The sequence below is a fragment of the Anas platyrhynchos genome, chromosome 12, assembly GCF_047663525.1.
Source record: "Anas platyrhynchos isolate ZD024472 breed Pekin duck chromosome 12, IASCAAS_PekinDuck_T2T, whole genome shotgun sequence".
NCBI lineage: Eukaryota > Metazoa > Chordata > Aves > Anseriformes > Anatidae > Anas > Anas platyrhynchos.
This window is the reverse complement of record NC_092598.1, coordinates 12,242,983-12,265,990: the sequence shown is the minus strand read 5'-3', so window position 1 is coordinate 12,265,990 and position 23,008 is coordinate 12,242,983. Positions and strand designations below refer to the sequence as shown.

At 41.6% G+C, this 23,008-nt stretch overlaps 2 protein-coding genes across 16 annotated transcripts in view; one reads left to right on the top strand and one right to left on the bottom strand.

The window, feature by feature from the left end:
• PLEKHG4 (pleckstrin homology and RhoGEF domain containing G4) overlaps window positions 1–4,354 on the top strand; it is an 83,621-nt gene extending 79,267 nt beyond the window's left edge. For 5 of the 7 annotated variants that reach the window (XM_038185460.2, XM_038185459.2, XM_038185461.2 and 2 more), the window contains exons 22-24: window positions 364–560; window positions 1,132–1,215; window positions 2,479–4,354. In XM_038185460.2, the coding sequence (XP_038041388.2) occupies window positions 364–560; window positions 1,132–1,173 (239 nt within the window). In that variant the 3' untranslated portion in view covers window positions 1,174–1,215; window positions 2,479–4,354. The remainder of the gene's footprint in view (window positions 1–363; window positions 561–1,131; window positions 1,216–2,478) is intronic. The other 2 variants (XM_038185463.2, XM_072043911.1) reach the window with 1 other exon arrangement.
• Window positions 4,269–23,008, bottom strand: part of KCTD19 (potassium channel tetramerization domain containing 19) — a 21,422-nt gene continuing 2,682 nt past the window's right edge. For 4 of the 9 annotated variants that reach the window (XR_011812313.1, XR_011812311.1, XR_011812314.1 and 1 more), the window contains exons 2-19: window positions 22,559–22,855; window positions 20,709–20,859; window positions 19,910–20,101; window positions 18,853–18,975; window positions 18,296–18,482; window positions 17,254–17,414; window positions 15,781–15,884; window positions 14,147–14,289; window positions 12,128–12,211; window positions 10,974–11,082; window positions 8,890–9,535; window positions 8,687–8,749; window positions 7,169–7,360; window positions 6,034–6,188; window positions 5,714–5,815; window positions 5,237–5,331; window positions 4,501–4,631; window positions 4,269–4,396 (exon numbers count right to left, since the gene is read on the bottom strand). Coding sequence is in view for 1 of the 9 variants with exons in the window: in XM_027465939.3 (XP_027321740.3) it covers window positions 4,904–4,940; window positions 5,237–5,331; window positions 5,714–5,815; window positions 6,034–6,188; window positions 7,169–7,360; window positions 8,687–8,749; window positions 8,890–9,535; window positions 10,974–11,082; window positions 12,128–12,211; window positions 14,147–14,289; window positions 15,781–15,884; window positions 17,254–17,414; window positions 18,296–18,482; window positions 18,853–18,975; window positions 19,910–20,101; window positions 20,709–20,859; window positions 22,559–22,855 (2,841 nt within the window). In the remaining 8 variants the exon portion in view is untranslated. Of the gene's footprint in view, window positions 4,421–4,500; window positions 4,632–4,774; window positions 4,941–5,236; window positions 5,332–5,713; window positions 5,816–6,033; window positions 6,189–7,168; window positions 7,361–8,686; window positions 8,750–8,889; window positions 9,536–10,973; window positions 11,083–12,127; window positions 12,212–14,146; window positions 14,290–15,780; window positions 15,885–17,253; window positions 17,415–18,295; window positions 18,483–18,852; window positions 18,976–19,909; window positions 20,102–20,708; window positions 20,860–21,480; window positions 21,691–22,558; window positions 22,856–23,008 lie in introns of those variants that run through there. The other 5 variants (XR_011812315.1, XR_011812312.1, XR_005268848.2 and 2 more) reach the window with 5 other exon arrangements.

Here is a 23,008-nt window from a genome sequence, read left to right as displayed (position 1 = left end):
GTACAGACAGAGGGACAGGAGCAGCAGTGCGTGTCCTGCGGTGGTGTGGTGGGAGCGGTGGTGCCAGCAGCATTGCCTGGGATGCTGGTTCTGGGACAGACAGCTCAGAATCTGACTACCCATGGAGCAGGGCCCCCCTGTGCCCTAGGCAGTCCTCAGTGCCTCCTGCTCCATCTCCAGCATCACTGGGTTACTGCAGTGGGTTATTTTGTTGCCTGTGGCTTTAAAGTGGCCCAGATAGCAGTGTGGCATAGCCACGGGCTTGTGTGACCAGTGTCTCTGCAGAGGGGTGTGTTACCACGTGCATGTGGTCGTTTAGGCCAAATTCACAGTCCTCAGAATGATTTCCCTGTCTTCCCCCAGCAACAGAGAGCTCCGAGTCATCGCACTGCATGTCAGGCAGCGGCTCCAGCGGCTCCGACAGCGGCTGTGTCTCCAGCATCCCACAAGAAAGCTTCTGTGAAGACATGGGCTCACCCACCTACATGCCCCTGGGCTCACAACACAGCTCTGCGATGGAGGAGAAACCCCGGTTCACGAACAGCCAGTACATTTCTGCAGTAAGTGCAAGCAGCCAAAACGCTCTCTTCACTCTGCCTGTCACTACCACTGCCTCCTCGGTTCAAGCCACTGCCTCTCACGCGGGGACTGAAGATGCTGCTTTTGGGCTAGGAGTCGCTGTGGGGAAGTGATGTTTCCTCTCACAGAGACTCGCCTATTTGGGGGCAGGCCAAAGCCCCTGCGTTGCGAGAGCCTCCCCTTCGTGACCGGGATCCCTGAGGAGATGCACTGGAAAGGACCCGCAGGGCTGGAGGCTGCATTGGGAGGGGATGCTGTGCACACAGAGGCTTTCGTGCTGCCATGGGCTGGGGTACACGCTTAACCTCCTGGGGATGAGCAGCTGGAGCTCTGCCGCACATGCTGCTAAGCTCCTTTCTGGGGAGGCTTGGACCTTTTGTGGGGAGCAATGAGATGGGACGGAGGGAAGGATAGGAGCCTGTTGCTCTCAGATGTCATTTGTTTCTCCTCTTACGTTCCTGAGGGTTCTCAGCCACTTCCATTCCCACTAGCTTGTGTCCTGATGCTGTTGTCCTCTAACCCTGTACTAATGCTGGCTTCTCTCCTCTGCAGAAAGCAGGCCAGGTCACCATAAGTCCCTCGACAATAGTGTGATCCCCTCTGCACACGTATACGGCCTAAGGAAGTGGAGTTGTTGTAAGTAGCCCCTGAAGGGGATTTTCCAGCAGCTCTGAGTGCTGGTCAGGCTTGGCAGTAGCTCTGAGTCAGGAGGACCTCACCCCCATTTCTCTATGAGAAGTCTCCCACACGCATTCCTGACTGGTGTCAGTGGCTCTGATCTGGTTTTAGACAACCAGCTCCTGCAGCCAGCGCCTTAAATAACAGGTCGGATGCCTCTCTGGTTTGGAGGAGGAGAAACAAAACAAGCAAAAATGGTTTTCAGGTAGTAGAGGCTTGAACACCACCTAGTCCATGTGTCAGTGTTCAGATGAGCTTTGCTCTGAATGCTACCCAGCTGTCTAACCACTAATCTGTTTCTTGTGGCTATTTGCCGAAATCCTGCTGTTTGTTAGTCCCTCTGAGCTGCCCTGGGGAATCCATGGTATTCTCCCCAAGCTGGATTTATTCCACAGGTTCCTTTGAACCTCCCAAGGAATCTGTACACATCACCAAGCAAAGGAACCTGCTAGGTTATGGTCAGGAAGTCCTGAGGGAGCTGCCAGGTGTTACTTCTGGAGGAAGTATTTCTGGAAGTTGGCCAGAAGGTCCAGAAGATGTGTGAGGAAGCTCGCTGGTGATCTGTCTGAGGAGAGCTGAGCCCTGACAAGCCAGGCAGCCAAGCAGGGTGGCAGGCCCTTGTAAAGGCTTACTATGCTTCACACAAGCCAGGCTCTGTCAGGCTCAGCTTTTGCCTCTTTCCTCACCCAAGGATTCCAGTCCTTAGGACTGGGCTCCCTTTTTGCAGGGAACAGAGGGCTGTGAGTGTCGGACAGACAGGACAGGGGCTCGGGTGGTCAAGGCACAGGCTGATAGATAGCGTGTAGGGCCTGGGTTTGTGATCTGCAGGTACCGGAGGTCATACTGAGCTAACCAAACCCAGCAGCCATGGTTCAAATTTGGGATCCTCAGCTCCTTCTTGGGACAGGTCACAGACAGGCCCTTCTGTAAATGGTCACAGCTGCAGGGGGGTTGCTGCCCCACGGCTGCTGACAGCAGCGTGAAGCCTTTGGGCGAGTCCTGAGCCAGAGGCAGCTTTTAGCCTGGGGGAAGTGCCTCGTTCCTCCTGCGAGGCTCTTCTAGTAAAAACGTTCTTTGGCCACCAAAATGCAGCTCTGACAAACCGTGGTTTTGTAGTATTTTGCAAAATCACTGCTGGCCAGGACAGAGGGACCTGCAGACAGAGGACCTGTGTTATGGGAGTGCAGCCAGTCTAACCCATTGCACGGTGCTGTGTTCCAGGTTTGATTGCCATTTCAAACTCACTGAAGACCCCAGGCCTCTGACCAGCAGAAGGAGACAGTCTTCATCCGTGAAGATACTTTTACACATAATCAGGCTCTTTCAGACAGTCCAAAACCTGACTTCTGGCTGGGGGGAAGTCCCGAGAAGGTTTCTGTCAACTACGCTTAATAGCTTTGGTGTTGGATGGGACCTTGGGCATTCAAAATTTGTTAGCCCTATATTTATGAGTAATAAGTAACATAGCTGTTTGAAAAAAATGTATTATTTTTAAAGCTATGTGCTGTACAGATTTTTTTTTTTTGTTACAAGTGACACTGTTTGTTCTCTAAGCTGCACATTTTATAAAGTTTTTGGAAGGGCAAGAAGAGAAACCAAGGTATTTAAGAAAAGTAGTGTAACTTCCTGTTTCAGGGTTATATTGACCTGGAGCTCAAGATTAACGTCCTTCCTTATGTTCTAAATATGTCTATCATAGCAATAATTTATTTTCTTGGCTTAACACTTCTGTTTTAATAAAAGCAATTCCATTGTTACAGTGAATTGTTTCTTCCCACGATTCTCCCAGTGCCTCAGTGCTGAGCTTCTCTCTGTCTTAACCATCTCCCAGCTCTTGCTGACTCTTCGGTCTCCCTGTGCGACTGCCGCGCTAACCATCTGCCAGCTCAGCCACTGTTCTCATGCGTGACCTCAGGAGTGTTCCTCAGGAGAGGGGCCGGGTCCCCCGGTGGCAGCGTGTGGAGACCAAAGCAGAGCAGGGAGCGTAGCAGGTGGGTGAGGAGGACACAGCTCCCCTATTCCAAGGTCCTCTCCTCCTGGTTTGTGCCACTCAGCCCCCACAGGCAGATTCCAGCCACACGAGGTGAATGACAAAGTTCAGCCTGCAGCGTGCCTTGTCCCAGGGGCCAGGCTGTGCCCCAGGATTTGGGGTGCTGGGGACTGGCCGCTTGCTTTGCTGCTGACCTAGCCCCTCTCCAGGTCCTTACTCTTGGTCCATTCAGCGTTGCTTGTTTGAGGAGGTTTGGGTGGTGGTGGCATCTGAGACAACAGCTTCTGAGTATCTAGGTTTAGTGCAAAGCTCGACCTTAACTGCGTGATGTCTGAAGTAGGACAACGTAACTGCAGGACAGCTGTGTCCTGCGTCCCAAAGGTGCCTGTTAATGCAGAGTAACGTCAAAGCTCCCTGCAGGGCTGTGATGCTGTCTTGGTGCTCTTGGAGGAAAGTTGAAGATCAGCAATTTTCTGGAAGCTGCCAAGCTCCTGCTTACTCCTGGTTTGTGAAGTGCTGTAAATCAGCATCCCCCAGACACAAGAGAAACGGTGTCAAATTTGGCCTTTATGGAGCAGGGATTTTTTCAGTTGCAGTTTCACCCGTAGCTGCTGCTGGGGTGGAGAAGCTGCTTGGTCCCCGCAGTGCGTTGCTGTAGTCTCAGATGTAAACCCTCATAGCCACGTGAGTTACCCTCCGCGTATAAACTATGTTCATTCAAGTCTGGAAATTCCTGTACTGTACATAAAACACTTGTTTAATAAGCCGAATGTTTTTTAAAACTTGTTCTTTTTTTAGACAGCAAATAGAGCACAGTTGACACCTTTGTACAAAATTGTGTGGGAAACAGTTGCACAGGGAAGATTTTAGAAGTTACTATTTTAAAATAAGTAAGTTAATGCAAGATTTTGGGCTGCCAAGACAGTAATAGCTCATGTCACAAGAGGGAAAGAAGTTACTAATGCGACAAAAGGAACATGAAATTTTCTGAATTTCTCAAAAGGTTTTTACATTGCTGGAAAAAAAAAAAAACTTTAATGTTTACCTGATGCTGTTTTTTCAGGGTTTGATTGATTTGTCTAATAAAGGTTATTTTCTTTATATGAATCTTGTTTGCATGGTATGTTGATTTCAGTGTGGGAACCTGGGCTGCAGAAGAGGAAAGAGGTGTGCCTTGAGAAAAGCAGTTGTCCCCAGGGCATCTAAATGCCCTCTCAAAATGCTGGTGTAAGATTGAAATAACGTTTCCTTACCGAGTTGTTAGATGGATGGAAGTGATGTTTACTTGCTCTAGTTCACAGGGTGAGAACAGCGTCAGCTCTGCTCTGCAGAACTGCAGAGATTTTAGAGCAGGAATAGCAAAGCGCTGTGTCTGCACAAAGTGCTTAAAAGGAAACACGAAGTAACTGCTGGAGAACTGAGGTTATTATTTCCCCCACCTCTCCCCACCCCCAAAAATTATATATTATATATATATATATATAAACAGATAATAACAAAGGTGTTAGCAGAAAGAGTGGGTTCTCTTACTCATTTTCAGTAACTAAAGCCACAGGGCAGGGGTAAGCTTTTACCCAGCTCCTGTCCCAGCATTTTCTAATTCAGGGTTCCAGGGAGTCACCTGAGTGAGAGCTTCTCTGCATCCCCAGGCAGGAGTTAGGGGAGCAGTGTCACGGAAAACGTGCATGGCCATCTAGGCAGACCAAAACACAGCAACAGTAGGTGGTGTTTTTTTTTCTTTTCTTTTTTTTTTTTTTTCTGGTAAATAAACCTAACTCATGACCAGTAAGTGGTAGCACATAAGACAGCTACTTTGCTCCCTAAAGCTGACAGCTGACAAAAGGCACACCTCTTTCCTATTCTGAAAATTCTTAACTAAATGAAGGTACTGTTCAAAAAAACCAAAAAAGCTCAGATGAGATGTTTATCCCTCTCACACACCACAATGAAAACATTTCAAAAAACTTTATTAAGAGTCTGTAAACTTACATTTCCAAGGCAAAGTATGAGACGGATCTAGCAAGCCCTCTCTCTATCAGTAAATCGAGGCAGCGGCTGTACTTCCACGCAAATGGCAAGGTAAACTGAAAAGGCACAAAAACAAGGTCACCGTTAAATCCCCTGCTGACTGCAGAACAGCAGCATCGCTGATTCCTTGCTGCATATTTCTTAAACATCCTAGAAGTCTTCCACCTACTTTTTGTGGACAAACTTATAAATTAGCAGCACAGTTTTAAACTTTTATTAAGGCTATATATTACACTAGTCAATTAACGTGCTGGGAGAATCATTTTGCAACACATTATTCCCCGTAATTCATTTGCAAGCAGCTGGGACGAGAGAACCAGCTTAAGCTGAATGCCAACAGTAATAATAAAAATAAAAAAAACACCCCCCCAACACACACTCACACGTGCACAAAAACTCTCAGCCCTACAGCATCACCTGGTGGCGAATGCTACTTACTTCCACCCACTGCAGTAGCTCTTCACGAATCTTCCTGTCCCGTTTAAAATGCTCCGTGTTCAGTAAATCAGCGACAAACTCCTTGGGTGTGAGCTGCTGGGTCTAAAACACAGAACGTGACATCGTCATTCCAGCAAGTAGGGGCTCTTGCTTAATAAGGAGAATTAATTACCCTTGTTGAAACTTCTCAGCAGGCAAGCTGCTAAATGCTCCATCTCACTCTGTTGAAGAGCCCAAGTTTTTATGCCCTGCCACCCATCGGTGGCCTGGGGAAGCTGAGAAACCACAACTCAGCCAAATTGCCATGACCTTGTACCTACCCAAAGCCTGTTCACAAGGGTCATGATCTTGGCTGTGATTTCCTTGGGATCCTTCTGCCTTATGGAGTCCAGGATGACATCAGTCAGGAAAAAGTGGCACTTCCTGGCATAGAATATCTCCTCACGCGAGAGAGAAAAGCGAAGAAAAACGATATCTACAAGAAACAGTTCAAAGAACACAAAAAAGGATGTGGTTACAGCATTCAACATTTCAGTCATCCAACCTTTGGCTTCTTTAACGCCTTTCCTGTCCAAGGTTTTAATGCAATAGAAACGGCCAGTTTTCAAACCTGAGCTCAACTTAAGGGTTTGCCCAAACGAACACTGAATATAGATTTCAGGACATTCACCTTGGGCTTTGTTTCATTTCTTTTCAGCTACATTTAAATGCATGTGTGTTTATACACACACATTATTGGCTTACATACGCACATGTGAGCCACAAGGTGATCACAGGGGTTCACTCTGCCCACCAGAAAGACTCATGCTCACACTCCAAGAAGTCTCAGCTGGAACTGGGCCCCCACAGCACCACAATCACCTTCCCAGACAGGACACAGCAGTGCTCTCGTGCCTGCCCATCTCCAAAGCCTAAGGTCTAGCCCTTCTCCCAGCAATGCAGGAGACAGCTGGGATCAGTACCTGGGATCTGACACAGCACCAGGGAAGGGCCACTGCACTATTCTGCTACAATATTAAAAAAAAAAAAAAAAAGTGTGTGTGTATATTATGTATTTTATATATATAAAATACATATTTCACATCAATAAACAAGTATGCAATGGACTAGGAAGCTGCCTTTCACTCTTGCATATCCTTGAACAATCTGTAACCACCCAGATAATGAGTTTACTGGTTTTCCTCCTTTTTTTTTTTTTCTCCCCGATTCTTTCCAGTTCTGTAGCTCTCTAAAAAATTCAATGCATTAAAGAGCTTCACTGGGAACTATTTAAGACACCTGCAAGGTTAGGCAGCTGCTGTCCTGCTGCTTTGAAGAATTAAGTCTTAGCAGTAGTTAAGCTGCAATAACCCTAGGTACTCAGACAGTCAGAACTGGCAACGAATCACGACAGAGATAATACTAAAAACTCTGCAGCAACATCATTTTTCTTACCTTTTGAACATCCTTTCTTACCTTTGGGTAGTGCTTGAGTGCTTGAATTACCCAGCTGGGTGCCATCCAGCAGAATGCTGTAAACAACACTCTCTTCATTGCACGTATGAAAGCCATCACTGCCTAAAACTGGAGGATGTTCAACTTTAAGAATCAGCCCTACATTTCTGTGATCTTCCAGAAGAACAGGGGTTTGTTTGCTGTCCATTGTTTCTGTGAATGAATACAAGCTGAGTTTTATAGCACAGCCCATGCAGAAGTACTGGAATAAACACATTTGTTCTTTTGTAAGCGTGACCACAAAATTGTCATCTCGTTTAAGTTATGCGCTTTTTTTTGTCTTCATTCTGTCATGAGGTTTTGCCAGGAAAAGTGAAATGCCAATAGACAGAAAATGGCAACTTTTTCATCAAATAATTTACAATCTGAAGTATAATATTACAGGTTTTCTCTACTCCCCTCTTTCACAGGGAAAATTCAGAAAAAGTAACCATTACACATTGCTTAACAAAACCCAAGCATAATTTAGTCCGGCATTCTTTCAAGGGATATGAAAGAGGTTTTTTTTTTTTTTTTTTTTAATAGGAAAAAATAATCCAGCTTGCACTGCTATAGTAACAAAAACATCCACAATCATTATTAATACATTCTGCTTTGCCAGCAATTCTGTGAAAACTCACAATGTTGCCCACTGTGGAAGTGGTACAGGGTAAATCACATCCTTTTTAGGGTGACGGGAGAAGTCTTGGACTGGGACTTTCCACTGAGGTTTCCTGAGCTTGCATTTAGTATCTTGGCTATCAAACATTTTTAACTCCTACACACGGCTGTGGAAACTTCTGGGTTTAACATAAACTCAGCCTTTGTGCTAAATTACAGGTTTCTGTAACTTGGTCTGTGCCCAGTGATCTCACTGGTTATAGTGGACTTTATTCAGCTCAATTCACACTAGTAGTATGGATCTGTTGTTAGACCCTACATCTGAAACCCTTGTAAAACATTTAAGGTTTCTTTTTTTTTCAGGCTCTGGTGACTGAACCATTGCTATCTTTGTACACTGCCAGCAATTCCAATAAAAGCACTAATAAAATACCACATATACCTAAAAAAAGATTCTGTTAGCAAAACCTATCTGAATGGCAAAGACAATTTAAAAGGCTGTTCAAAATATTCTCAGGATCTGAGGATGTCCTCAGGAGAGGACTGAAGGACACAAAGTCTCCTTTTTCACTGTAGTCCCAATATCAAACTAGGATCCCGATTTTTGTGCCATTACCAACATTAATAAACTCCAAATGTCTCAGAAATGCAGACGGATAACTTCTGCACATCAAAACAGCTTCACTGCTCATTACATAGCTATAAAGGCAGAGTAACAAGGAGGCAGTTAAAGTACAATTCATTAACACTAGGGGATCAAAAAGCTGCTCCACCTTTCTGGCAAACACGCTTTTAGTATCAAACTCTGCATAGATAAGTGATAAAAAAAATCCACCAGTCATAACCAGGCCCTTGCTTAGCAGCTGGCAATCAACTTACTGCCTTTTATAGGGATGAGTTTCATCTGCAAGTTCTCGTCTCTTACTTCACTGGGTAAACTTCCTACAAGCAGGAGAACAAGAAAAAGGCTGAGACCATCACTCTGAAGTTCAGCAGCACGATCAAAGTATCTTATTTATATACAAGTGATTCAGTTAATTACTCCCCTCATTTTTGAAAACAATCCCAAAGTAATCATTTACCTTCTGCTTGCTCCTTGTTTATGTTCTCTGTATTTTTTCCTATTGTGGGAGTAGTTTTTATGGTGCTGAATTTATATGTTCCAGCACTTGGAGTAACTGGCAGACTCTGTTTGAGCACGTATTGGTCCAGCTGCTTTCCTTCAGCCCCGGCTTCACATTGGGTAATGGGACTGTTTTCTGGAGTTGTAAAGCTTATTTTCCCAGGAGAACAAGCAATAGAAGCTTTGACACCTCTGTCGTTTTCAGGAGTGTTGTACTGAGATACGCTGCCTGTGATGCAACCATCGGATATTTTTACGTGCTGAGAATCACATCTCTTGGAGTTCACCATGTCCCATTCCTTTACCAGGGAAAGTAATTTCTGGATGTGAGTTGCTGAGTCTTCATTTTCTTCTGTCTTTGTTAAACTGCTTATTTCTCTCTTCCTTGGAGGGCTTGCCGAAAGTAAGCTGGAGTTCACCATACTGTGTGAGGATTCTTCGTCTTCTCCAAGTGTATTCTTTTGCTTTGTCCCCCTAGCCTGCGATACCATTTTGGAACACTTTGCCTTCTCCCCATTGGTATCTTGCTTTCCTGTCAGATCTCTTATATTACTCCATGTATTAATGTAGTGTTTACTGGAATCCACAGCTGCATACGGATACACCTAAAATACAATGAAGTGTTGTTATTTCTAATTTAGAAATAATTTCTAAATTCTAATTCTAGTTAGAATTTCTAATTCCTTGGAAGGAAGTGTAAGTCTTGCCTTTCCTAATAACTGATATGTTTTTTTTTTCATTCTACTACAAGCATTTAATTTAAGGACTGAGTTCTTAATCTCTGGAAAATATTTTCTCACTTCTATGCTGGATGCAGTGCCTTAAGACTGTCCAAACACTGCCCTGACAATTCAGCACCAATGCTATGCTGTCCTGCATCACTCAGTGAGATGCTGGCCGTGCTTGTGTGCCTTGGCCACTTCAGTTTCTTCAAGTTCTGCTGAATTCAATGATTGGAAATGTCTCTGCTACTGCTACAACTGAGAAAAATGCGGTTATGTGAACAAACAGCAGTGCATTCTACACAAGATGGTTTGGCAAATTAAAGATGTTCAACTGCTCTACCACCTGAACAGCAGTGTTAGTTAAGCTGCAGGGTGGAGCAGCTTGGTGTCAGTGTGTAATGCTGCACAGGCAGCACCTGCTTTCACCTTTCCTTAGCAGACTGAGGGCAACTTTCAGCTACTGTTGTCCAGCTAAGAACTAAAAGTAGGCAAAGATTTGAGTGGGAAACACTTCAACCTGTTCCACTGACTTCACAGACAAGAAAGTTTCTGCAGGATGCTGTCCTGCCTGAGTGCACTGCTTCAGCTTGCAGCTCCCACCCGAGGCTGCTGGTCCTATAGGAACCACACATCCATGACAGAATCACGCCAGGGAATGCCAGTTCATTTAGCATTTCCTGGTCATGCCTGACTCACGTAGGTCACGGATCCTGCTAACTCCAGGGCTGCAGTGATCTCTTCCTGCATTTCTTTACTACCTTAAAGCACTTAGTAGGAAGCAGGAGATTTGTTTCTACATCCTCTTTGGTCAGAGGTCTGAACCTGTGACCCAGCCACAGTTTGCAAGCCACACTGAAGTCTGGGTGAAAACATTTCCTACCCTTGGTGGCAGGGACTCACTAAGTAACCAGGACAGCAAATCACAACACCAAAAAGAATCTAAAAGAGCGTAGCCTTGTGGTGCTTAGACCAAGCTAACACAGACAAGAGGTTGTTGCCCTTATGCTTTGGACTATCTGATTTAGAGTGTACAGTCACTGGATAAAAAGGAACAGTAGGGTAGCACCCAGAACACTGCTAAAGCACCCTGACTTGGAGTCAGTAAGTGTGGATATCCATTTAAATTCTTTCTTTACAGAAGAAGCTGTTTTGTGTTTTTGTAATGTGCAAGCAGAATGCCTAATGCTGTTCTCCACTCTCCCTTGATGCTCAAAACCTTTCTTTTTTAAGTAGTGAAGAATTTAAATTTGTCACCTTTCTAGTTCAAGCTGCATTTAAAAAGGCTTTATGGCAACATATTCTGAAAAACAAGCCTTACCTCTTCTGGGTCTTTGCTGAACTCATGCTCCTTATTCCAAGACTCAGTATCTAATCTTCTACATGGAAAAGAACCTTCATTGTGCAATTCCTTGCTTTGGATCCACAACCTAGATAATGAATATTTACAATTATTATAGAACTTTTTTCCAGGGGCAACACACACTCGCCTACAAAAGGAGCTGCTAGGGCTTCCTACTCATCAGGAGATCTGTATATCCCCCATTCATTTTTATTATGAATTATTTTCAAACTTCTGGGGAATTAAAGGAATTCACAATTATCACTACTGCGTAATACAAAGGCAACCCAGGACCAGGCGACTTCATTGCTCACCTGTGCTGAGAAGTTCTGAAATGCAATGCTGCAGAAACACAGTAGATATATATTTTTTTCTCTTCCGTTTCAGCATCCACAAAGCTTTGACCAGTGGATTTATGTAAGCCTTACTTATCAACCCAGGCCATGTTTATATGACATCAGACTTGGGGTTTGTCTCTCTCTCTTTTTTTTTTTTTGTGAAGATGTTTTGTACACTTTGGGGAGCGAGCTATTCAGATTCAGGACAATCACTTACATTCATGGAATCAAAACCAGATTAAAAAACTGCTTAAAAAACTGAGCTCCTGACAGTGACTGCCTGAGTTGCACGTCTGTCTTTGAAAAGGTGAAACACCTCTGGAAGCACAGAGTAGCTGACTCTCTCTGCCTACAGACACAGATTTGAGAAGATTGCCTATTGAGCTGACTGATACTCTAGCAATGAACTCTATGGACCAATCTGGCTCCTGAAAGAGCACAGAAGAAAAGAAACTACTAGCAAATGGGTTTGCAGATTTACAATTTTCAGATTTCTCCACAACATGGTTGGAGAAAATCCTCCAGTAGGTCTCCAGAAAGCAGCTGAGGCTTGACAAAGCCAGGGCTGAGCCCTGAGCTGACTGATGACTCTTCTGTTACCGTTCCTGTATCCAAATAACTCATCGGGAAAAAATATGGCCCAAAAGGAAATACAATTGCTCATCCTCCACTGGCTATATTTCAAAAGGAAATGACAAAGTTGTGTTCCTTTCATGGAAGGACAAATACTTTTAGGTCTGATGAAAGGGCATTATACTACAGAAAAGAAAAAGAAAGAAGAAAATGTTTATCTACCTGTACGCATCACAGTGATAAAGTGCTTCTAAAAGAGAAGGGATCTGGTACTCCTCTGCTTCTTGACAAAATAGAGGCCATTCTCTGTAAGTAGTAAATTAACTTAACTGTAAAATCACTAAAAATCAAGCTTACCTGATTATTTTACCCAGTTATACATATATTCTGGAAGCTTAGAAAGTCAGTGCACAAACTAAAATGCATTAACATAAGTGATTTTTCTTTTAATGTATGGACAAATAGCCTACCATTTTAAATACCAAAAAGCACCCAAACCAAGGTGGTTTTTTTGTTTTGTTTTGTTAGTGTTTTTGTTAAATGTTTCAGACCAAACATCCAAACAATGAAAAAAAAAAATCCAGTGCTATTGAAAGTCATAGAAATTTTATCATTAACTACCATTAACTTCTACGGAATCTGAATTTTATATCAGCAATCCAAAATTAGAGGGCTCTTTTAAAAAGGTGCAACCAAAATAAATAAGCTCCTAAACCAGATTCATTCAGCAGTATCTCTCTGAATTTTTGTCAGGCTTGTTATCTTCAAAACTTTTCAAGCTATTGACCCCTTACTAGCTAAGCAGGTCTGTCCCCTCTTTTTTTTTTTTTTTTTTCCCTTTTTCTTTCCATAATTAACCATGGGTATGGATGACAGAAACCTGATTTTGAGAAGCAGGAGTCCTGCTCTGCTCTGTGATGCTCATGATGCTTTCTCGTGTTGAAAATTCACCCTGGCATTTTCCTTAGAGAATCCCATAATGAGGGTTCACAGCTTTGAAGGCTTCTAGGAAATCTAGCATTCCTGAAATACTCTTAGCCCTAGAACATGCTACTAAGCTGTTAGCATTGCTCTTGGTTTAACCCAATTTAGTGTCTCTCCAGCCATTCCCAGGCATGGTTTGGCCAATTGGATGTTCCTGGGACTGTTTGCAGTGGACAGGAGTGAAGCCACCAGCTCGGGGAGGTTAAGGAATGTCACCAGCAGAAATGCAGCTGGCCTCAGTGACCAGAAACATTCCCAGATATATTTAGTTTGCTTGTATAGATATAACTGTAATGTTTGACATCTGACTTCCTGTGCCTTTGATGTTAGTCGTGAAGGCAAACAGTGATTAATATTCCAAAGAAGACATAGTGTAACAATTCTGTTGTCTTTGGAGGAAAGAATGAAAATGTATACTCTTCATGGCAACAGCTAAGTGTGCTAAAAATGACCACATCAACTGGTGAGCTAAAAAGCCATGATCAGCACTGAAGAGAGTCTGCCTACTAGGATCAATCCAGCAAACAAGGGCTTTAAGGGCTGCAGAGACAAAAGGATGTGATGCCACACAGACTTTCATCACTAAAGGCAAAAATCGCAATGCAGGTAGCAGCAGCAGAAGCATCAGTCCCAGAGAAATTGCTACAAGAAGCCAAAAGGTCAGGGCTGGGCAAGTGAAGCATGCTGTAGGAACAGCCTTAGTAGGCAGGGGGTTTAAGCCATCACAATGTCTGATGTTTAACAAAGTTTAGAATCCTAACAGATGGGAGGAGGGAGGTGTTCCCTCCTGTTTAGGAGCCCTGTGATCCTGCACTCAATGCCACTGCCTTTTTGGAAGAGATTTTCCAGCATTAGAACAGAGATACCAGTAGAGGGAGCAGATGCAGTATTTTTCAGCTGAACTAAACTAGATTTAGCTGTCCCTGCTGTAAATAAAACACAGAAATCTGAAGATGGATGCAATGATAATGGTTTTGTTTTGTTTTTGGTTAAATGCTTGCACACAGTACACAAATCTTTGATGTACCCTGCAGTACAAGTATCTGGTGTACCAATCATTAAAATAAAGGCATATTTACCTCACCAAAATCTCTAAATCCCAACAATTCATGTTTAGATAGAATGGTTTAGGACTAAAATCAAAATTCTCAATTCGTTTGGACAGTTATTTCTATGAAAATCAGAAAACAGATGCCCATGCTTATTTCCCTTATAATTATCTAATATAAAAGAAACATGCAAATTCGCCCTACTTACTTAAATTCTGTTGGCAAAAATAATTTCCCAAGTCTTAGAAAGTTGAGAACATGCCGAAACATTTGTCCATCTCCATGGATTAGAAGACTTTGACCATAGGTGATCCAACAGACTTTTTTGTCATTTGACAGCAGCTCTGGGTACTACAGAAGCAAAAATACATTAAGACCGTAGAAACAACATTTTCTCAGACTAAGAAGATGTCTCTTCTTGTTATGAAAGCAATTCTTCAACTTACATAATACTAAATGTAGGAAAGTAATTCTAGGTCATCGCATTAATTTTGTTATCAAGAGGGGCAACTGTACTATAATAAGTGGAATCTGTTCCAGACTAAGCACATTAATCCTGCTGTGTGTATAGTACTGTCTTCTTCTTAAGTATTTGTAGCTTCACAAATTCTGTGTAAAAAGTTGTATAGAAATTTTGAAAGGGGAAAAAATTAGTTCTTACAAAGTACTAGAGTCATTGTCTGGAGTATGCTAGGCTATGCACCAGACTACCCAAAGCTGTGCAGAAAGTCTACCTCCTAATGAACAACCTGAAGCCCGTGTTGGTTTTCAGATGTAGAAACAAATATCACATGGCCCTTAGAAACTACACATAGACTAAATTCAAGCTGGCTACATATGCCACAGCTTTTATTGTAAAGGACTGTGGGGCTCTTCTGGTAAAGGATCGGGGCTGTCTTCTGCTTGGCACCAGTGATGGGATATCAGCTGTACAACAGATGAGCTCTGAAGAGCCCACAAGGCTATGCAAAAAGTGCCTCTCTTCAAGCATGCTCTTTACTTCATATTAACATGCACGTTAGGATGTAGAAGGAGCCCTGGAATCCAACCTGCACCTGAAACTGTAAACCTGCCCAGTGGTAGTGGACACAATGAAGCTGAAACACAACACACACACAGAGTTTTGAAGTGTCTAAAATAGCACGAAGGGATGTGGCATGAAAATGCAGTACGGCAACTGAAAGCACAAAACACAGAGGAGGAAGAGGACGGGGCAGCCAAGGTCCTATAGCTGTGCCCATACAGCCCAGGAAAGACTCCTGGAGGAAGCCCTCCCCAGAGCCACATCTGGGTTGAATTTCAGAAGAAACCAGATGGTGCACTCCTATGAGCTCCTATAAATGGAGCAGAGCACGTCAAGTATTTGCACCTGATTATCAATACGTTCTTAACTCCATGCTAATTCAAAGCAATTTCCTACGGGATTTTCTTTAACTCACTAAACTTCAGTTCAGCGGGTTTAAGTTCATGCATAAGGTTAAGCAATACAGTCAAGGCTCTGCTATTTTTCTCTTTGTTCTTACAGATTTCCTGTCCAAGTTATAGAGGGAAGGAAAAATCCTGTTTGGATATCTTTTCTCAGTGAAAAGATTAAACAAGTTCCATCAAGTTGGGCCCGTAATGGCCCAACTACTTGTATTATTAGCCCAGAAAGTACTTTCTTAGGAAGTCAAGATTTGTTTCCCTCAGGTACTTGAACATATTCCACTTAATATAATGCCTGGGGCAAAACCATTCTAATAATTCTGATTATTAGAAATTTAGCTTATGCTCTGTAGGATTACAGAATCTGCCTTAGGAAGGGTCATGCTAAGCCAAACAAACACAATTAATTATCCATACCTTCAGTAGTGTCTGTAAGTAAGTTTCATACCAGTTACTTCCTACATAAACTTTCACAATCTGATGCAGTGAGCATGCTGACACTTCTGCCGTCCAGTCTGCATCTAGAGATGGAGTAACAAATGGAAAGGTGACAACTAAAATAACTGTCAGTAGTAACTTTAGATCTATAACAAAATATTAAAAAAATGGATTTTTCATCAAAACAACGTAAATAGCAAGAATTATCTGAAATAGTGAGGTAATAGAGCACGCTGTGTACATAGAGCTGCAACTCTCACGCTTCTTTGCTCATACACAACCACAAGGAAATAACAGGTGAGGATGCAATGTCAGAATAGTGGACAACTTGGTCCATCCACGCTGCAGCCAAACCACCTCTCCTCTAAACCTGAAGATAATAATAAGAAGAAGGCTGCATACATTAGCATAGTCTCAATAACTCAACAGTTTTATCACCTAAGGTAGGTGAGCCTAAGTACACTCTTACATTGTCATGGAAAGCAATGAATTATTTCCAGATTACTGGGAACAAAGGAAAAAAAATGAAAGGTCTTTGAAAGCGAAAACTCAGCTTGTCAGCAAGTGTAAAGCTAGTGGAAAGTCAGGGCAAGCTGGAATACCAGAGCCTTGCCCGTCTTGGCAAGGAGCCTCACTCCTTATTTTCTTTGAAGATGATGTTATCATGGCAGGTGCAAACCTCAAACAGCTTGTATATGCAGAGGGCAGATATAACCCAACAGCTTTGGATACATTTCAGTCTGGGATCAGACCACATCCCACCTTAGTGTGGAAACAAAGATGTGGGAAAGCTCCTGTTGAAATCCTTACCAATATAGTTAATCTTATTGTTTTAGTTAGTAATTCCCATGACTCTCTGCTTTAGGAAAAATCAAAATCTTTGCATTCAAATGGAATAGTTAAAAACAGATGAATAATAATAATAAAAAACTTTGAAAAGGGCCCCAACATGGAGAATTTTATTTCTTACAAGAACCCAGGCCTTTACAGAAGATAAAAGTAAGCCACACTCTTAAAGGAATGATATATGGGGCTATAGGTAATGACATAAATAGATTCTAGGGTTCTCTAAATAATGAACAAACTAGAACATGCTTGTCTTGTACAGCTACTGCAGTGGGACTTCTGCGTGGAAGGGCAGGGAGGAATGTCAAACATCAGCCCTGTCACCTTGTTCTGGTGAAAATTGCTGATGGCTCAAAACTGGCAGGACAAACAACCCCTACAGGAAAACAGAGGGCCCTGACAGTGGAGTAAGCTGGAAGTAAGGTCACTGCTACCACATAAGTCAAACTTCCAAATAAACCACAACAAGTACATTTAGAATCCTACAAGCTGAAGTTTGAGCCAGGAGGAAAGGATTATTGACTGATTAATTGCATCCAGGCAATAATCCTCAGTCTGCTCTAAAACAAAAGACTTTAAGACTTTTTGAAAAAAATCTTGACTTACTGTAATCTCTGCTCCCTGATGGCATCTGTTGCTTCAGATAGCATTTTAAAGCATCTTTCATTGGCTCATATGTGCTGTCCATTTTGTCCAAATAAGCACAGAGCTCTTGGATTTCAGAAATATTTTCAGTGAGAGGAAGTTGGCAAGTTCCCAACCAATTTCTATCCAAAAGAAGTAGAAATCACATTTTCTTTTTATTTTTATATTTCTACTACTTATTTTTATTGAGTAAAAGTCAGTAAATACAAATTTTCCTAAATGTTTTTTACACCTACTGATCTTGTAACTTTTTTTTTTCATGAATTGAGAGCCCTGAACAATCCACAGTAGATCTGGAGCCATCAAATAATGATCTGATATGGCTTTGATTAAAGGTTTTAATATGTTATTTCTCCGACAATGCATCATTAACCAGTGACAACAGCAAGTGCACACAAATGCTAGGGGCAGAGATGAGCTGATTACGTGTTTTATCTTCCTGTCACCTTTCTGTGAGCCTTTAGATTTTAGGGGTAGTGTGTGTTTGTGCTACATTGTCTAAGCAAGAGTGCTACCAGCATGGAGATTTCACATGTAGAATCCAGACATCTACATTCTTTGTTGGAATGGGCAAAGTGGTACAACTTTTCTGTGACTTTAAAAAACAAACAAACAAACAAACAAACAAACAAAACAAAAAAAAACAACTGTACCCATAGCCATTGAGGTGCTTTTGAAAATTCCCTACAAGGAATAGTATGTGTTAAGAACGTGTTATCACTTAAAAATAACTAATAATATTAAGTTTTAGGGATGTTATCGCCTGAAAATAAATGATGATAATAAAAAAAATCCCCGTATCGCTTTGGAATTTGAGGCTTATCAGCCTGCAATATAACAGGACATGATTGCTCCTGTAATTGCAGTTATGTGCGAGCTGAGTTAATGAACACCGTGATTTCCAAAGGTCGGACTCATGGGAAGAGCACCCGGTTTTGGCTCCAAAGATGCCCACCGCTCCCCCAGCTCCGGGGCGACCCCCGGGGGGCTGCCTGCCGCCTACCTGGCGTGCTGGAAGAGGCTGCCGGTGCCGCAGACGTGGAGCCGCCGCAGGTCGCCGCTCATGCGGAGCTGTCCGAGGACTGAGTCGGGATATCGCGACAGCAGCCCCAGCGCCAGGCAGAAGAGGGGCGCCCACCGCCCCACCGCGCCCCGCCGCCTGCCAGCGCCTCTCCCCACCGCGCCGCTGCCTGCCAACCAAGGAGATGCACGAGGGGTGTCAGGTCCCAATCAGGCACTGATTGATAATTGCAACCCTATTTCCCACCCTTCCTAAGGCGACTTCGCTGGATTTTCTTTCTTGTACATGGTGGTTTTAAGGTTGTCGTTATGAAATGGGATGTTTGGAACAGGAATGGTGGCAATAGGTCCAACAGCAAGCCACCGCAGAAGCACAGAATTTAGCCTGGAAGGAGGTCCTTCCTCCTGGGTGCACCTCTAGGGTGCGCAGGGACACATCAGAATATCTTCTGAGATCTCCAAGGAAGGAGACTCCAAAGCCCCTGAGCAGCCTGTTCCAATGTGCATTATGTTACCTCTATGGATAATAAGCTATAGTACCTCTATAGATCCTCAAAGCATCTATAAGTTCAGGAATTCCCAGAAGTAAAACTTCTTCCTCCAAGACATCGATGCTGGAGAAGTCATCGGGCAACAAGAGCTTCTCTGAGCGGAGAAAGTTAACTTGAAAATAAAAATAAAATATTGGAAGTGTGTTGGCGTCCGCTGTCCAGTGCTCAGATCTAGCAAAAACAGTTTCTTGCAACTTCCCTTGGTGTTACTATTCACACTTAGACACACATGCAGCAGATAATAAATCTGCACCAGGAAATACTGCCTTTGAAACAAAATCCTGAAAACTAGGTTTGTGCTGGAGGAGACCTGATACAGCATAAATGACAGGGAAGCACAGAATCAGGCTAGCTTTGTTTATCAGAGCAGCCTAAGAAATTCTTGTAAGAGGTTTCCTGTTTGTTTGGCTGATTCTTTTCCCTGGGCACAGCCCCCTCCCAATGTGTACTTAAATGAGTTTTCCCATAGGCTAAAATCAGAATTTATCCATAGGACTAGCAGAGCAAAACTCCAGCAATTTCTTTTCTCATCTTTACTGAGCCCTCTGAGGATGAAATACATTTCTGATGGAGGATTTATTTGGTCCTGCCATACTTCTGAGATGTACTTGTCTTTTTTTGAAAGTGGAGTACTATTTCATGAACAAATGACTTTTTTTTTTTTTGCTAGCAAAAAAGATACAAGAGTGGGTGAACATTTAGAGTCACTACATTAAGTTTTATCTTTCTTAATTACCAGTTGTAAACAGCAGTTCTGGTCCTTGATGCCATTAATACATTTCAGTTCAGAAAACCATTGGATTAGTAAAGACAAATAAGTAGGACCATAAGTAGGTAGTTTTAGGTACATGTACTCTGGAAGCCACTTGGTAGATGCTTTGCTTGTTAGTTGTAAACAGAGCAGTAAAACTAAACCAAAAAGAAAAAAAAATAAAATATTCTGATTTTTAAAGAAGTATTAAGAAGTATTATTGAAGATGGATAGAAATAGTTTAATTAAAATGATTTAGACATGTCATAATAATAATTTAAAAAAGCATAGTTACCTATGAAACGGAACTCACTGCATCCACATTCAATCAGGACTGCATTCTCAAGCAGCCACAGCAAATTGTCATCGTTAACTAGCACAGGATATTTTCTCACTAAATCTAGTGGCAAAAAACAGTAATTCACTTCTTCTTCTGTATCAAGTAAAGGTGTATCCACTAGCCCTAGGGGAGCACTTTCATGTAAACCTAGGCAAAGAAAGTTGCAGAAAAATCAATAGATAAATAAAGAAAAATGGAATTCAAATGACCTGGCTCTAGTACAGCAAAGTTAATAAAAGTGCATTAACTTTGTGCAACACTTAACATTCCCCCCAAAATAGTGTTATAGCTACATGCTAGCCCAGCACAAATCAATAAAATATTTGTGTGGTGTTTCTTATTTATTTAAATAATGATGAATACAGAAGCAAAGATGACAAGAAAACCTTTTCAAAACTCCAAAATGTTCCTGGCTTGCAACAAACTAATGGTCTATGGACAATCCTAAGGATGCAAAAGAATTATCAAGCTCCAAATACGAAATTTCCTACACAAAGAGTGAGAAAGAGCCGTTGAAGATGAAAACACCCTATCAAGAGTGATATGATCAAGATGTGATCAAACATCTGGAAAATGATGCGCAAAAATAGGGCAAGAAATTTAAATCCTTCTAGTGTTTCTGTAACCAAAAATTCTGAACTGGTCCAAATGCAAGCACACATCTACAACTAGAGGTAACCCTGCCAAGGCATCTGAGTGATAAAAGCACTCGCTGCACTTGACAGAACCCTGGAAAAGGGTCTGGAACACTTACCTGTGAATGCTTTTATTTTGGGAGAAACCTCTGAGGGCTTGCTGGTACTTTTTCGCGTTCTCCAGTAACTCGGAGATGTTCTTTGAGCTACTGGTATATCGTCAGGTCGGACACATAAATCATGTTTCTCCTCCTTCGAATTATCTAAGATCTGTTAAAATACAGACATTTTTTCTGTTTAGTATTTCAACTCAAATAATTAACCAAAAAAAAGTAGGCATGGGAAAGAACTTAATCCATGCTGCCATGCCATAGTTGACATCCATATGTCATGGAATATGGTACATGGACAAGAATAAGCATACATTTGAATAAGCATACATTTGATTCCTGATTTTTAGATAACTTAAAGTACCTGGAATGAAAGTGTGAGGAATATTGCATGTGTAATATAAATAATTTATATATTCAGAAAAAGCCAATTCTTTTTGCAGCATTTGAGTTCTGATGGTATTTCTTTGTATTCTGGTTCTGGAATTCAAGACAGAACGTTAGCATGTGTAAAGGTACACAACAGAAAAAGCCAAAAACACAGCAGTGAGCTCTTTTTAAATAAGATCTTTATTATAAGCTGAAGGAATTCAATGATTCTAAGAGGGAATTGATGTTTGGCTCAATTATAGTAATTGTTAACAGTCTAATTTCCTAATCTTTTATGGAATGATAAATTATTTTAAACCTGGAACAAATGGTTACATACTTTTGCAGGCTATTAAATATGAAGTAAATTTAGAGCTACAGTTACGACTACTAAAGCACAGGTGTAATATACCTTCATGAAATTAATAATGTTGCACTGACAATCACTTAAAAGCCAGAAACTTCAAGAATTCTAGTTCAGTGAAGCGTGTTCCTGGCCATACCACAGTAGCTCCATGTTAAATATGTGATTGTGTACTGTTTGTTAACACAACAGACTACTGAGGTTTGGTGGTCTTCCTCTCCCAACCTATTTGGAGATGTTACATCTTTAAATACGGTCCTAAAAAAAAAAATAAAATAAAAAATCCAAAAATGTTAATGTTAAACCCAAAATGCTAACATTTTGGGCTAAACATGTTAAACACTATAGTATTTTTGAGAGAACTTGATAAATAGTACAAAAAAAAAAAAAAAAGGAAAAAAAATAAAAGAAATTCAGAGTTTAAACTTAGAGGAAATGCAAATACTAACACATGAAAATGCACAGTTCATCCATGCAGGAAGTATGGACTCAGCCTTCACTGATACAATTCAAAATCACAATTCAATTTCAATACATAATTCTTGTAGATAAGCAGTAAATTGAACATTAAAATCTCCATTTAATATGTCTATTTATGCAACTACAGAATAGGAGGAGAGGAAGAAGTATTATTTCCCTGTTTGAACAATGAATTCAGTGACGTCCTACTGGGATGAATTTCTTTTCTGGCAAACTGAACCTTTTCAGGGAACAACAGAATGGGTGGTAATCCCACTTATTTTTTATTTTATTTTTTTTCAGATTAGAGGGTTCATATTCAACAAGACTGGTCAATATAATTGTTATAAAATGCTGAGCATAGCTGTCGGTGGATAAAAGCCTCTGCTTGCTTTAATTTTAGCAAATAAACAAGTAATAAAAGTTGAATGAGCCCTGACAGAAAGGTCAAGCATCAAATGTGGACATTGTCCGTATTCACTGTCCATGACAGACAAATTGAATGCCAAAACTACTTGTTTGGATAACTACTGCAAACATTGTTAAAATCATACATGTAAAGTATCCTTGACATCCTTTTACAGTGAGTATTATCAAAGAATAACAAATATATATATATAGAGAGAGAGAGAGAGAAAGAAGAACTACATAGAATTCCCCACTTTACCTGTACTAGAGGTGTCAGCTGAAAAATTAATGCTTGCTCATATAATAAATTAAATTCATCACAGCTGAAAAAAGATACTTTTGAAGTCTGCATGTAATAGTGAAGGTGCCTAAATATAAAACCATCGTGGTCAATAAATAATCTTAGATTTTCAGACTGGTCTTGTACAGCAGCTGCTTTCCATAATGGAGATTCAGGAAATTGAGCGACTTTACTTTTGGGAATTGAGAAATACCAGCCACCAACATTAAAATTAATTGACTCTTCTTCTGCAGATTCAATAATATTCTCTGGTTCCTTCAAAAGAAAAGGAAAACATATCAACAGGCAAGAATGAACCTGTGAATTCTGGAATAAAGAAAAAAAAAAAAAAAAAGGCATTTTATTTTAAAACTCCATTGGACCTTGCATTTTATTTCCCTCCTGTGGAAGCATCCACACCATATGTTT